This window comes from Poecilia reticulata, chromosome 13, assembly GCF_904066995.2.
Source record: "Poecilia reticulata chromosome 13, P_reticulata-male-v2, whole genome shotgun sequence".
In the NCBI taxonomy this organism is placed as follows: domain Eukaryota; kingdom Metazoa; phylum Chordata; class Actinopteri; order Cyprinodontiformes; family Poeciliidae; genus Poecilia; species Poecilia reticulata.
Window position 1 is genome coordinate 21,530,907 of NC_088842.1, and position 13,798 is coordinate 21,544,704.

Sequence of the window (13,798 nt, forward strand, 5' to 3'; positions counted from 1 at the left end):
TGGGTTCAATTCCCGGCCCCGGTCTTTCTGCATGGAGTTTGCATGTTCTCCCTGTGCATGCGTGGGTTTTCTCCTCCCACAGTCCAAAAACATGACTGTCAGGTTAATTGGCCTCTCCAAATTGCCCCTAGGTGTGAGTGTGTGTGCATGGTTGTGTGTCTCTGTGTTGCCCTGCGACAGACTGGTGATCTGTCCAGGGGGAACCCTGCCTCTCGCCCGGAACGTTAGCTGGAGATGGGCACCAGCAACCCTCCTGACCCCACTGAGGGACAAGGGTGTAAAGAAAATGAATGGATGGATATATGTACTGTATATAATTTCAATAAAACTGGTTAAAATGCAGATACATTGATTGTAGTAAATAAAAAAGTATTTCTATGATCCAATGATCCTTAGCTTCTTTTTTATTCATATGGTGCAAATATCACAAGGCACACTGGCAGACACATGATTAAATGTTGAAAAAAGAAACAGTACATCTGCTTCTTGGTCATCAGTAACTTCAGTGTTTTCCTTCCTGCGCTCAGGTGCTTCCATAGGAAAGCTGAAGCCTGTTCATGGAAAACCTCAGAGCCTCAGAGCTTCTTTCTTCACGCTGCAACCCAACAGTTTATTTCCAGCTTCAACACAATCTGACTGACATGGAGCTGAAGGAAAGAAAAGATTCACTGATGTTATTTTTGCATCCAGTTTTAATACACACTTAAAAACAGGAGTTTCCTGGTGATTATGTATGTTACCGTTCTGAGCTTTAATCCATGATGCAGCCTTCATAGACAGAAGCTCCCACTCCTCCTTTGCATCCATCTTAAAACCATGAAGCCAAATCAGAGCCAGAATGGAGGCCCACACTTCATTGTTGACCTAATGAAGCACAGAGAGATGAAACAGGACAACGAATAGAAGAGATGTTATATAGCTGCTTTCCTTCACTGAGGCGGCAATAGGAAGTATCTCACTGACCACTTGGAGCTCAACGGTTACTGAGTATCCGTTACTGGGTATGTATGTGGTCTTAGTTGTGGGTTTAATTTCACTGAAGGGCCTTTCTCCAAGGCTCTTTCATGTTCTCCCTAAGTATGTGTGTGTTCTCTCTGTGTTCTATGGATTTCAGTGTGAAAATATGCATATTGGCTAATTGGTCAGATGGACTGGAAGTCGGTGTTAACCCTGCTTCTAGTTAAACTCCCCTCTTTGCAACCTTCAATTTTTGTTATTCTCATTATTATTATTATTATTATTATTATTATTATTATACAAAAACCCCTATTTAATATTTACATTATACAATTTGTTTTATTATTATTATTTTAGACTACAACCCACCAATTTTGGTTTTGCCTTTTCCACCTCCTCTTTGGTCTTTCCCAGCACAGCAGCCAGATCTTCATCAAGCCTCCAGCTGCCAGAAGCTTTCTGCAGGGACACCAGCTGCAGCAGAGGGTCTTTATGGGGCTGCGTGGGCACAGGGGCTGACATGGCTGACTCTTCTGAACCTAAATCACCATCACATGTGAAGTGAAAAGAGCTTGATAAGTGGGTACATGAGGTGAGTTTCAATAATCCACTGCATTAATAAATACAACTTACCACCAAAGGCTTCTTCAATTTTGAAGAAGCCTTTACGAGACATCCCCTTACTAAAGATGTCTAGAATAAAAAGAAACTGAGCATTACTGAGGAACGTCGTCCATCATTATGGTCCAATTAATGTCTGCATGTGTAATGGAATAATGCATCATTTAACCCTCCCGCGTCCAAAACGTGGTGAAAGGTACAGAGCTTTTACAAGCTTCTCGAGTGCAGTTTTACAAGTTTTCTGTGTCTATGGTTTTGGGAACTGACGGTTTGACGGGACAACCCCCACTTCCTTATTGTCTTGTTGTCCGAGCGTCACACTTACAGCGTGGGAGGGTTAACAGAAGAAGGCGTCTTACCTGAAAATTATTGCCAGCCATATAATCATGACAATCTGACAGCAGTATTACTCTTTCACAACAACAATATACAGAGGTTCTGCAAACAGATTATCATTAATGAAGCTTTTAATTTTTCTTGAAATTGGTCTCTTTCACAGGATATTTGCCACTTTCTTTGAAGGCTGGTGAATTTATAATGTACTCCATAAATTTATCATCCATTAAGGAATTGTAGTATTTTCACTCGACTCTCTGCTTATGAAGTTCTGAAAATAAAACTTGAAATTTGACTGACATTTATTCAGAAACACCTTACACAGCCAACAATCAGAAAATCATTTAACAATTGTTTTTTGTTGTTGTTGATTAATATTTTAACTGCTGCAGTTTTATTCATCAGTAGCTTCAGGGCTTGGATGTTGTTTTGTTTAGCAATGCCTGTCAGATGCTGGAGCCCAAATTGACCAAGATGATATTTCTGACTCAGTGTTTCAAAACACAGCGCCATCTAACGGTCAGTTTCTGCTGCAGATTACTAACATTTTAAATGACAGAACCATTCAACAATATATTTGACATGTTCCTCATTTTAAGGTTAGTCCATTTAAATAAACAATAAGACCAAATGGTGTCATTGTCAGTTTCTCATCACCAATAATAGATGGAGAATTGTTTAAAGATGTTGTGCTTGTAACTCATTCATTGGATTTTCCACATTTTTTCTTGTTTTCAGCTAAAACAGACAATTGAAAACACATCAGAATCACAACAACAACTTCAGACAATCTTACTGTGGCTCTAGTAAGACCTGAAACTACCATGTGTCCAAAATGGCTGAACAAAAATCCAATATACACAAATCCTTATACTTGGTGAATGATTTCAGAAACATAAGACAACACAAATGTAAATTTAGTCAGAATTATTCAGACACAAGCTAAAATAAAACAAGAGCAGTCTGTGGAAAGGCTCATGTCTTAATGTGTTCTGTAGATGATGGATGTGTTTGCGTCTGAATCATTAAACTGATCTGATTTCACTTGACCTTCAGATCAGTTGCTTAGACAGTTGCTTAAATTGCAGTGATCATTTGTTTTGGGCTTTACTTACTACGTCTTGGAGCTGAACCTCGGACTAAAAAAGAAAAAGGAAAAAACAAAGTGGATAGATGTTATGTCACCCTGACAAAAATTACATACACACCACTCGTACATCTACAAACAAAAAAACAACAACACACATATTCAGACATCTTTATTTAAACAAACAGACTCCTTTGCAGGAATCAAATTACTTTTTTCTTTGTTTGTTTGTTTTACTTACAATAAACTTGTGAAGATGACCTAAGACACGCCGCTAACAAAAGAAAAGAGGAGAAAAAAAAAACAAGTACCAGAGGTGTTAAAATAAATAATAGTTGTTTGTTACCCTTTCAAATGCTGGACTAATTCTTTGTCACATTTTCATCCTTACATTTAGTTAATTATTTTGGGACCATTCCCGTCTCAAGATAAGAAAATCACATAATTTTATGCTGAAACTGTCATTGAGCTTCTTCTCTGCATGTACCGTGTTTTGTTTTAGTGAATTAATTTACCAAAACATTTTTTTGTAAAACTATGGTTTTACATACAGTGGTTTGCAAAAGTTTTATACCGTTTCTACTTCACAATTGTACTTTGTGTTCAATTTCCAAATTAAATTACAAAATATTTCTGTTTGTGGTTGTAATGTGACAAAATATGGACAAGTTTGTGGAGTATAAATATGTTTGCAAGCCACCATTTCAAAGACAGAGAGGATTTTACTGACATTTAATCAATCAGGAAATTAGAGTTGCTGAGATTTTTAGGTTAGGCCCAAAATTCTCTTAAATGAAAAAATTTAAGTGAATACAATTAAGCAAATTTAATTTCAAACAAATTGAAAATTCTAGTTTGAGAAAATCTCATCATAGTTTCATCCTTAAAATATTATTCTACATTGCGGTTTAAGTCCAGAGACAATGTGATTTATTTTCAACAGATAAGACGTAAATCTTCATAAATCCATATTGACGAATCTTTTCTCACAAGCATAGAAATGCACCAACTGAAATTACAGAGATAAATTTACTGAAAACCTCAATTTGGAGAAAATAAAACATTTTTCGACAAGTGTGAGTTTTTGGTCACATTGAAATAGAAGGAAAAACTTTTTGCATCACATCAGTCACATAAACAGGTGGCTGTTACTACTGGCAGAAAAGAAAAGAAGACAACAGGAAGCAGTAGGAGAAGAATAATTTGTTATTGAGGGTTTTTCGGACAATGTACTTAATTTTGTAGTTTTACTTACAAGAGCCATCTGGACGTGGATAAAGTAGTCATCACAAAAATAGAAAAGGAGGAAAAAAAAAATACAGGGTAAAATCTACATTGAATGAGCTCTTCCAAAATATCTCAAAGTAAGAATTAAACTACAATAAAACAAAACTATTCATCCTTTACAAGTAAGAGCATACCACCACCATCCATATAATTAATAAGTTACAGTACAGAAATATCTTTAAAATATCAGAAATAATTACTTTGTTTTTGAAGCATTTACTTACACCTTTGTCCTCGTGGAGCAGAACAAGACAACACTAAAACAGAAAAGGAGTATAAAAAACAGGTTATTTTAAATTAACAAAAGTTGTCAATCTGGAAAAAAAAGATATTAATCAACATCATCACCTTTATTAAAGACACAAGTCCATGTAAAAAATTATTTAAACAGGATAAAAATAACATAAAAAAAGGTAGAAATTAAAAAGTCAAGGTTTGAATCTCTCCCTCTACGTACAGACAGACATTGTAACAAGCTGGTCTGATACAGAGACTGAATATGAAACAAATCTTTACAATGTACTTAATTATGTAGTTTTACTTACAAGAGCCTAGTGGATGTGGATAAGGTAGTCATCACAAAAATAGAAAATGAGGAAAAAAAACTACAGGGTAAAATCTACATTGAATGAGCTCTTCCAAAATACCTCATAGTAAGAATTAAACCACAATAAAACAAAACTATTCATCCTTTATAAGTCAGAGCATACCATCACCATCCATATAATTAATAAGTTACAGTATAGAAATATCTTGTGTTATTTATTGTAATTTTACTTTGTTTTGAAGTATTTACTTACAATTTTGTCTTCGTGGAGCAGAACAAGCCATCACTAAAACGGAAAAGGAGTAAAAAAAAAAGGTTATTTTAAATTAACAAAAGTTGCCAATATGGGGAAAAAAACGATATTCATCAACATCATCACCTGTATCAAAGACACAAGTCCATTAAAAATAATTAAAACAGGATAAAAAATAACATTAAAAAGATGTATGTCAAAAAGTCAAGGTTTGAATCTCTCTCTCTACGTACAGACAGACATTGTAACAATCTGGTCTGATACAGAGACTGAATATGAAACAAATCTTTCAAAACTCTCTCCTGTTTCTGTTTGATTGGTTACAAGATGCTACCATCTACCTTGTTGTGGATTCTCAAAGTTTTCAAAGTTTGCTTAAAATGACAAAGTATTCTTAGAGGGATAGTTTGCAAGTGAAGATGCTTCACAGCAAGTTAGAATCAACATTTTCAATCAAGGTTAAACACAGTTACAACTATTAAAATTTAATTTGCAAATCTATAGTCCTAGTTTGAGAATATGTCAACGTAACTTTGTCTATTAAATATGGTTCTTATACAATGTCTATTTCTAAGCACTCTAGACATCTTGTAGTGCATAATATATATGTTTTAGCTTTTCTCATTATTGTAGATACATTATTTTCAGCAGAAAAAGCAAATATGTCTGGAAACCTGTCCCTTCCAAAGAGCTCTCACAGTGAAAATTACACAAAAAAACTAAACCAAAATTAGTTAAAAACAATTCATTATTTATTGGGAATAGCATACTATAACCATCCATTTAATTAGACACTGGAGAGTTATTATGCTGTAGTCATTTAAATTGTAGCTTATTTAAATTAGTTAATTACATTTAACCAAGCTGCTTTTGTTTTGCATCATTATTATTATTTTATTATTATTATTATTACACTTTGAAGTACACATATATATACACTTCAGAGTGCTCAACAAACTCCTTAGCATTTTTTATTTCTTTGATGTGTTACGGCCCTGGGCCTGAAGGGCTGGGCTGCAGGTGTTGCTTTTGTCTGTCCTTGTGCTCCTCCCCTTTACAGGTGCTGCTGATCAGGTTGATTGGGAGTGTAGAGTACTTAAACCTGGCTGTCTCCATCTTCTGGGTCGCCTTCGGCGTCCACTCTGCCGATTGACGCTTGTGGTGTTTTGTTGCCAGGCCTCAGCTCCCCTCCTTTTTACACATTTGTGTTTGTCTTTGTTTTGGCACTTCAACACTTCCATATGCACTCATACAATACATCCAAGCATTTGCATTACACCACTGATATCCACAATCCATTGTTGTTTTTGTTAATAAATATTCATTTTTCTACACTTTAACCCCTGCATGGTCTCCCGTTTTGTTATGACCTTGAGCCAGTCGTAAGAGATGCTTTACTTACTTTGAGGTACAAAAGCTGCCAGCCCATCAGAAGCAGAAAATCGGAGAAAACAAAGACATTTCAAGAGAGACCAAAGGTGTTAATATTATCAATAGCTTACATCTTCATATAAATTACATATGAACATCAACAAATGTCAATCCACTCACTAAATAAATAAATAAATCACTCACCTGTCAGGACATTTCTGCGCACCAGCGGTCCTTGAACTGCCTTGCCGCTGTCTTTGTTGACAGCAATGAAGGCAGTGAAACAACTGCTTACTCCTGATTGGACGCTGAGCTCCACCACCTTCTTCTTCACTTCTTCATCCTGCTGTCCTCTTCGTGTCCTCTCCTCTGACTCCAGTGAGCGAATCACAGTGCGAGCAGCCAGCCTGTGGACTGTTAATCTGGAGACAGGAAGGAGAAACATCTAACATTTGATGGAGATCAAATGTTTTTATGAACACAAACTACCTCCAGTTTTCAACCTTTTCCTCTCATCATGCTCCTTTACTTTTCTTATGTCCCAAAGGTAAAATAAACTACTTTTTCATTCATTGAGGAGGAATGTCAAACTTTTTTACCTTTACTATTCATCAATAATTCAGTCAGCAACATTTATGGTAGCAGGTGAAGGAAGATAATGTTTCCACATTTCTTAAAATTAAATCAAATTCAATTTCTGTTGTAATATCACTAATCTGATTCTTTGTGTATTTTAAACTTGCGTACAAAGGTGACCTCTCAAGATGTCCTCATGCTTTGCTTTTGATTCCAAGATAACCAAAAATGTCCACATCTTACCTTAAATCTAAAACAATATACAGTTTTTATAAAAAGGGAAAATTGAAATAACATGTTTATTACAGGCTGCACAGTGGCGCAGTTGGTAGAGCTGTTGCCTTGCAGCAGGAAGGTTCTGGGTTTGATTCCCGGCCCCGGTCTTTCTGCATGGAGTTTGCATGTTCTCCCTGTGCATGCATGGGTTTTCTCTGGGTACCATGGTTTCCTCCCACAGTTCAAAAACATGACTGTCAGGTTAATTGGCCTCTCTAAATTGTCCCTAGGTGTGAGTGTGTGTGTGTGCATGGTTGTGTCCTGTGTGTCTCTGTGTTGCCCTGCGACAGACCTGCAACCTGTCCAGGGTGACCCTGTCTCTCGCCCGGAACTCCCGACCCCACTGAGGGACAAGGGTGCAAGAAAATGGATGGATGGATGTTTATTACGTCAAATTAGGAGCTACAAAAATAGCGTCACAGTTGTTTGTAATTTCCCTTTGCAACAAGAAGGTGAGTTTTTTCCTGGTATTTCTTCTTCCTTCCACAGTAAAAAAGTTTACATTTTAGGTTGACTGGTGTCTTTGAATTACCCTTGGCTATGAGTGTGTCTCTGTGTTGCTGCATTATGTCCTACCAACTTGTCCATATTGTACTCTGCCTCTTAAGAACCAGGCTATATAACAACTATGAATGGATGATTATTTTATTTTTCAGTGTCGGAGATCCTTGAAATTGTTGGAATACCTCATTTCAATATGACTATAAAATGTCTTGTCAATACTGTCAAACCAGGATATAAGGCGTTTACCCAGAATCCTCTGCAGGTTTTAGATTGAAGTGCAGCTGGTTCTGAGAGGGATGACCTGCCAGGCTGTACTTCACTGTCACACTGCCATCTGCTTCCTCTGAACTCTGTAAAAAAATCATTTGATTTGAAAGAAGAAATATACTTAAATATATATATATATATATATATATATATATATATATATATATATATATATATATATATATATATATATATATATATATATATATATCTTTGGTATGTTAAGGAGGAAACAGACAGAGGTGACTCTACCTGTCCAGTGAGCTGAGCATAAAGCAGTGACCTTTGACCCTGAAAAATAGCTGTAATGGGTGCAGAGAGAACGGTGGCGGACATTCCCTTTGGCAAATCCCAAGAGACAGAAATGTCCTCCACAGCTGGCTGCAGTGCAAACCTGAGTGACTGCATCACCTGTGGTTCAAACAATAGTTGTGAAATTATTTACTTTTACTATAATCACATTTTTTATGTGTTGGTGCATCTTGTTTTGTTTTTCTTACCTTTGGTTGCATCCTGTCAGCCCCTGTGATGAACTGAGCATGACCTCCACCCTCTTTGGCCATCCCATTGATGAGAGCAGAGCTGGCTCCTTCTCCAATCCCAAAAGAGAAACACCTACGATACAACAGTTTGATTTCAAACTCACAATAACATGAACCAGACTGGGAATCTGTGTGTTTATGGTTTCACCTGTGGGAGCCTGCATTCTTCTTAACAAGATCAGTAACTTCTTTGGTGTTTCCCACCTCTCCGTCAGTGAAGACAAACACCTGAAGGAGGAGAAAACACCAAACGTGTCAGATCCAAACAGGAACTGAAAGTCTTGTAGAGAATCTGCCTGAGAGGAGTCCATCTCTGATGTTTTAATAACTCAACACAAGTGGTGCTAACATGGATGAAGAGCAACAAATGGTGACAAATAAGATCAACCAGTTTGTTGAACATTTCACAAGTTGTGGAGCACAAGTAGTTATTCCGAACAAACACAGTGTTTATTCAAGATTAAAATGATAAAACAGGTTCTGTGCAATATCAGCTGACCTGCCGAGGATGTTTAGAAATGCAGGCTTTGCTGTAAATGTGTTTGAGAGGCTGAAGAATTTCTGTTCCTCCAAGATCAGCCTCCATATTTTCAACCTTTTCCAGAGCCTCCTTCATCGTCTTCTCACTGTACTCCACACTCGTACTGCCAAAAAGTAGGGGATGTGTCAAATAAAATCATGATAAATATCAAAAGCCACAAAACGTACTATAATCTCTTAAAACTATCAAAAAGTTACAGTTTTACATGAAATTGTCTGTGGAATCTTTAGTAAAAGAAAAATGAAATAAATTGGGAGTTAAATGTCACTAACGGGAAAATGTACTCAAAGGAGGATCCAAAACTGTAGATGTTGAAGTAGCAGCCCATTGGTAAACTCTTCAACAGGAGCAGCAGAGTATCCTAAAGAAAGACAGGAAGTAAAGAACGCACTGAGAGAGAGAAGGAAACATGCTTTGACAAATTACATAAAGGTGTAGTTCAATTTAAGTAATTAATGTATTTATTTCATAAGAATTTGTTAAGACATATATATACATCAGTTATTTCATTTTTTTAGGCTTGTAATTGCTGTCAGGTTAGCATTGAATGGTTATTTACCTATTTTTATGTTACAAACTGATGTAACATAAATCAGAAATACGACATATGTGCTCATTTCTCTTAGACACTGACAAAATGGGAAAGACATGAGAACATTTTATTGAAACAAAGTAGTCTTGTGGTCTTCATGATTCAGAAAATGGCCAAAAGAAAATCCCTACCCACCTGAACATGTCAGTGTGTATTCACACCATGAAAGTCCAAAAGTTCTCTTGTTTGTTTGGATTTAATTTTTTGTTTGTTGTTTTTTTTTTGCATTCTCATTGTGACTTTTTGCAAGTGGACTAATATCTAAGTAATGTCCAATACTGTTGTGCTGTTAGTTAAACTACGATACTAATGACAGGATATGCTCTATGTGACCCACAACATGCTGATGGTGACACTGCTGAGCAGGAAAAGGCAGACCACGTACAATTTCACTGCAATTAGTCCATGAAGTAGCATTAACAACATTAAAGTGCTAATTTTTTCCACAAAGTCCCAGAAACAGCTTCCTGTACTTGGTTCAACTCGAGCCAGTTCTGCACTCTTTTGTATTTTTTGAGTCATTCTGCCCACAAGACACAAGACGTTTGCTCCACTTTCAGCATGACAAATTATGCAAAGCTAAAGCGTGCAGTGTGGCTTGTAAAACTGGATTTGTGACGCACATCAGTAGTTTTACATAGTTAACTTGTGTCTGTATAAAGAAAAAAAATCTAAAATGTCTGAAGATGTGCATACAGGTGTTTGATATATATATATATATATATATATATATATATATATATATATATATATATATATAGTCACTGACAAAAATGATCAGTGACAAATTGGAGTAGTACATGACTTTTACATAGAATCTGTGACCCAAACAGAAGACTCTATGAAGGTGTAACAGTAGTTTGTGTCAGTCAGTGATCCAGAAATATTCACACATTATTTTGTCAGACACAAGCGTGAGGATTTGTTTGCACCATTTGTTTTGGATCGTTGTGGAAAAAACGGCAATGTTTTTTCCACAATGGTTAGATCAGGTACGATTTCACTGCAATTACCCCATGAAGTAGCGCAAAACATACATGCTAATTTTAACCTCAATCCCTCAGCTACGGTGGCTCGTAGAGTCATAAGACATATATTTGTTCGACAAGCAGGTGTCTCTTAAGAAGTGATGACTAATATCTTATCTATTTTGTGAGATATTACTAAAGGTAATATAGTACCTTTAGTAAGATAATAACAAGGTAATATCTTACAAAAGGTAAGATACTAGATTTTGTAAGATATTTCATTTAGTAATATCTTACAAGAGATAAGATATTGCCAGTCATCAATTTTCAACAAAACCCTTCTAAAATAATCTGAACTATCCCAGTAAAACATGGATAAACACCTTTGCACTGCTAATACGAGATTCTTGCGGTGTGCTGCTGTTCATGCTGTAGTCCATACTTCCTGATCGATCCACCAAGAACACAAACTCTCCACAGGTGGCGAGTGAGGACATCACTGATTGGGGGAACTCAGGGTAAAGGCTGACCATCACCACTGGATCACCCATCAGAGAGTCTGGGACATGTTGGAGATGGAAAAAAGAAAAACACAAATTAACTTTCTGATATTATAACATTAAATATTCAGTAACACCTAAACTAATCTGTTCTCACCAGGTTTGGCAGAGGCCTGTCCTGCCTCCACCACAGCAGAGGGATGGTGGGCGTCTTTGTAATAAATCAGTAGCTCAATGTCTTTGTCAAACTTGTGTCCTGCACCCAATTTAACCTACAGTTACAAGAAAAAATAAAGTGATTTATCTGGTATGTAGTAAATACATCCAGCAGTAACATCAGCTCTCTACCCACGGTGGCCTGAGTTTGATCAGCGTTGAGGTACTGAAGAGGCTCCAGAGAACAACTGGACTCTATTTTAGAGATTGGATGAGGAGAGGAGACCTGGGCAGAAAAGGACAGACTGTAGGGCACCAGAGAGGCTGGAACGGAGGTCACCTGGACACTGGGACCTTCACTACCTGGAAACAACATGAGAAAAAAATGGGAGTCACTTAGATTTTAGTAAAAATGTATATTGAGTGCATCCATCTATTGGCTCGTTTTCCTACCCTGTGGTTGGTATCGAGGGTTGAGAACAGCAGGCAGACAGAACCTCAGCCCATCATCGGCCTCCACAGCCAGCTCAGTGACGTACTCCAGCCTGATGGAGGCGCTCTCTCCTGGAGGCAGACTGCCCACTTTCAGAGAGAAGATATCTGGACTCTGCTCACTCTCCTCCAACAGGAAGGCCTGCTGACCGGAGCTCAGAGCATCATCATACTCCTCCTGAGCCTGCAGTCCACATGAAGCATGTCAGCAATGTTCACTTTACTGTGTTTCAGCTTCTTTATAGAGAAGACATCTTTGTTCCAGCTCACCTGCTGTTTCTCCTTCACCTCAGCTACAACGTGTGTTTCTCCAATCTGACAACTGAAATGACACACAGCAGCATCTCCAGGCAGAGGGAAGACAAACACAGCCTCTAGAGGTTTGTCCTCCTTGTTCTCATAGTTCAGAGTGGAGACCAGAGTAGCTACATGGTCCTTCACCTCCAGCTGAGCATCAATGCTCTTCAGAGGAACTAAAGCAGCAAAACAAGGACATGAATAAATCATAGAAAATGTTTACAAGTGTCTAATTAAACTGTTTAAAGTTCCTATGGTTCTGCATTTTGTTTAATACAAGTTCTGAGAAGAAACACGTAAATCAATTAGATTAAAAAGGGAACATGACTGAGGAACAAACATAAAATCTGTTATTTCATTTCGTTTTCTAACAGATACCTGGTTCCTTCCTGTCAGTTACCAGACCACAGCAGTTCACCATCGTGCCTGTGAGAAATCAAGGAAGAGGCGTGTAACGCTGGGGACAGTAGGAGGACGTTTCTGGGAAATGACGGCTATTCGTATTATAAACAAATACAATAAATGCGTGTTTTTGTATGCAATAAATGCGTATTCTGCATATTCATGCAGAATATGCATGAATACATACAATTTCTGATGCTTAGGAAAACATCGCTGTAAATAAAAATAATAGTAACTAAAACCAATAATTGTTCAAAACACGACTGTCTGCAGCTGCTTTAGATGTGATCAATCTTTAGCGTTAAACGAATCAGAACAGCAGAAACAAATGTAGACGAGAGGAAAACTTACCACTAAGAGAACAGTTGCTGATAACAGAGAGATGTTTTAGGAGTTGTTTTAAGTTTTGTCCGCTGCTGTCTGAATTTTCGTTCAAGCTGCAGCAGGAAATATGAACAAGGACCTGCTGAGTTTGGGTTCAACGGAAGAATGAACTGAGTGGGTGGAGCTTATAGATCGCGGTTAGTTTATGAAGGTACAACTTTTTCCTGTTCTCATGTAATCTTTCTTTCAGCCAACCCTTGAGTATAAAGTCTGTTATGTCGAGAATCACATGAAGGTACACTGCACTTTGGTTGTTTGTTAATACATAAGTAAAACAGTATGTGGAATATCTAATACTGGATATATCCAGGAAAAAAATAGTTTTTCTCTTTTCGTTTTTAATTTTTTTTTTTTTTTTTTTTTTTTTTTAGAAATCGCATAAAAATATATCTGTAAGCTTTTTATCATAAGCACATGTTAATTGTTTTAAAAAACTATCAAAGAACAAAATGCTACCCTGATTATTATGGGTGGCATTCACTGAATGAACGCCACGCTTCAAAATCTCTCTATAGTATTATTCATGTCTCACTATATAGACCACTGCATGAAAAGTGGGATTTTCGACAGCTATTGACACCTAGTTCTGCCGTGCGCATGGAGACTGAGGGCTATCGGCAAGAGGTTTTTGTCAGAGTGGAAAATTGTAGGGCTCTGCCAAGAACGGTCTAAAGCTCTGTGTGTCCGTGTTCCCCCATCACCTCCCTCCCCTTGTGCCTAGCAGAGGTTTTTGTATTTAAATGAAGTTGCTGAGAGCCATGCAAATGCAAATCAACTGTTGAGCACTGGCCTATGACTCTCATTCCTGTTGTAGCTAACCCATTTTAGCTTCTGTTCACCTG

General features: G+C 37.3%; 1 protein-coding gene across 3 annotated transcripts; it reads right to left on the reverse strand.

Annotated features, from left to right (window-relative positions):
- Window positions 1–386: 386 nt before the first annotated feature.
- Window positions 387–13,174, reverse strand: LOC108166825 (von Willebrand factor A domain-containing protein 5A-like). Of its 3 annotated transcripts, XM_081614271.1 has the most exons (22): window positions 12,924–13,174; window positions 12,549–12,596; window positions 12,144–12,346; window positions 11,835–12,057; window positions 11,578–11,744; window positions 11,383–11,497; window positions 11,109–11,284; window positions 9,438–9,526; window positions 9,124–9,268; window positions 8,773–8,852; window positions 8,583–8,697; window positions 8,335–8,493; window positions 8,062–8,165; window positions 6,664–6,881; window positions 6,491–6,505; window positions 5,089–5,121; window positions 3,243–3,275; window positions 3,030–3,053; window positions 1,591–1,650; window positions 1,327–1,496; window positions 741–864; window positions 387–647 (listed from the first exon to the last, which is right to left on the reverse strand). In XM_081614271.1, the coding sequence occupies exons 2-22, from the start codon at window positions 12,589–12,591 to the stop codon at window positions 568–570; spliced, it is 2,376 nt and encodes a 791-aa protein (XP_081470397.1). In that variant the 5' UTR covers window positions 12,592–12,596; window positions 12,924–13,174; the 3' UTR covers window positions 387–567. The 3 variants fall into 3 exon arrangements, with proteins under 3 accessions (XP_081470397.1, XP_081470398.1, XP_081470399.1); XM_081614272.1 differs by lacking the exon at window positions 6,491–6,505; XM_081614273.1 differs by lacking the exons at window positions 387–647; window positions 741–864; window positions 1,327–1,496; window positions 1,591–1,650; window positions 3,030–3,053 and having other exon boundaries at window positions 3,243–4,545; window positions 12,924–13,173.
- Window positions 13,175–13,798: the final 624 nt, after the last annotated feature.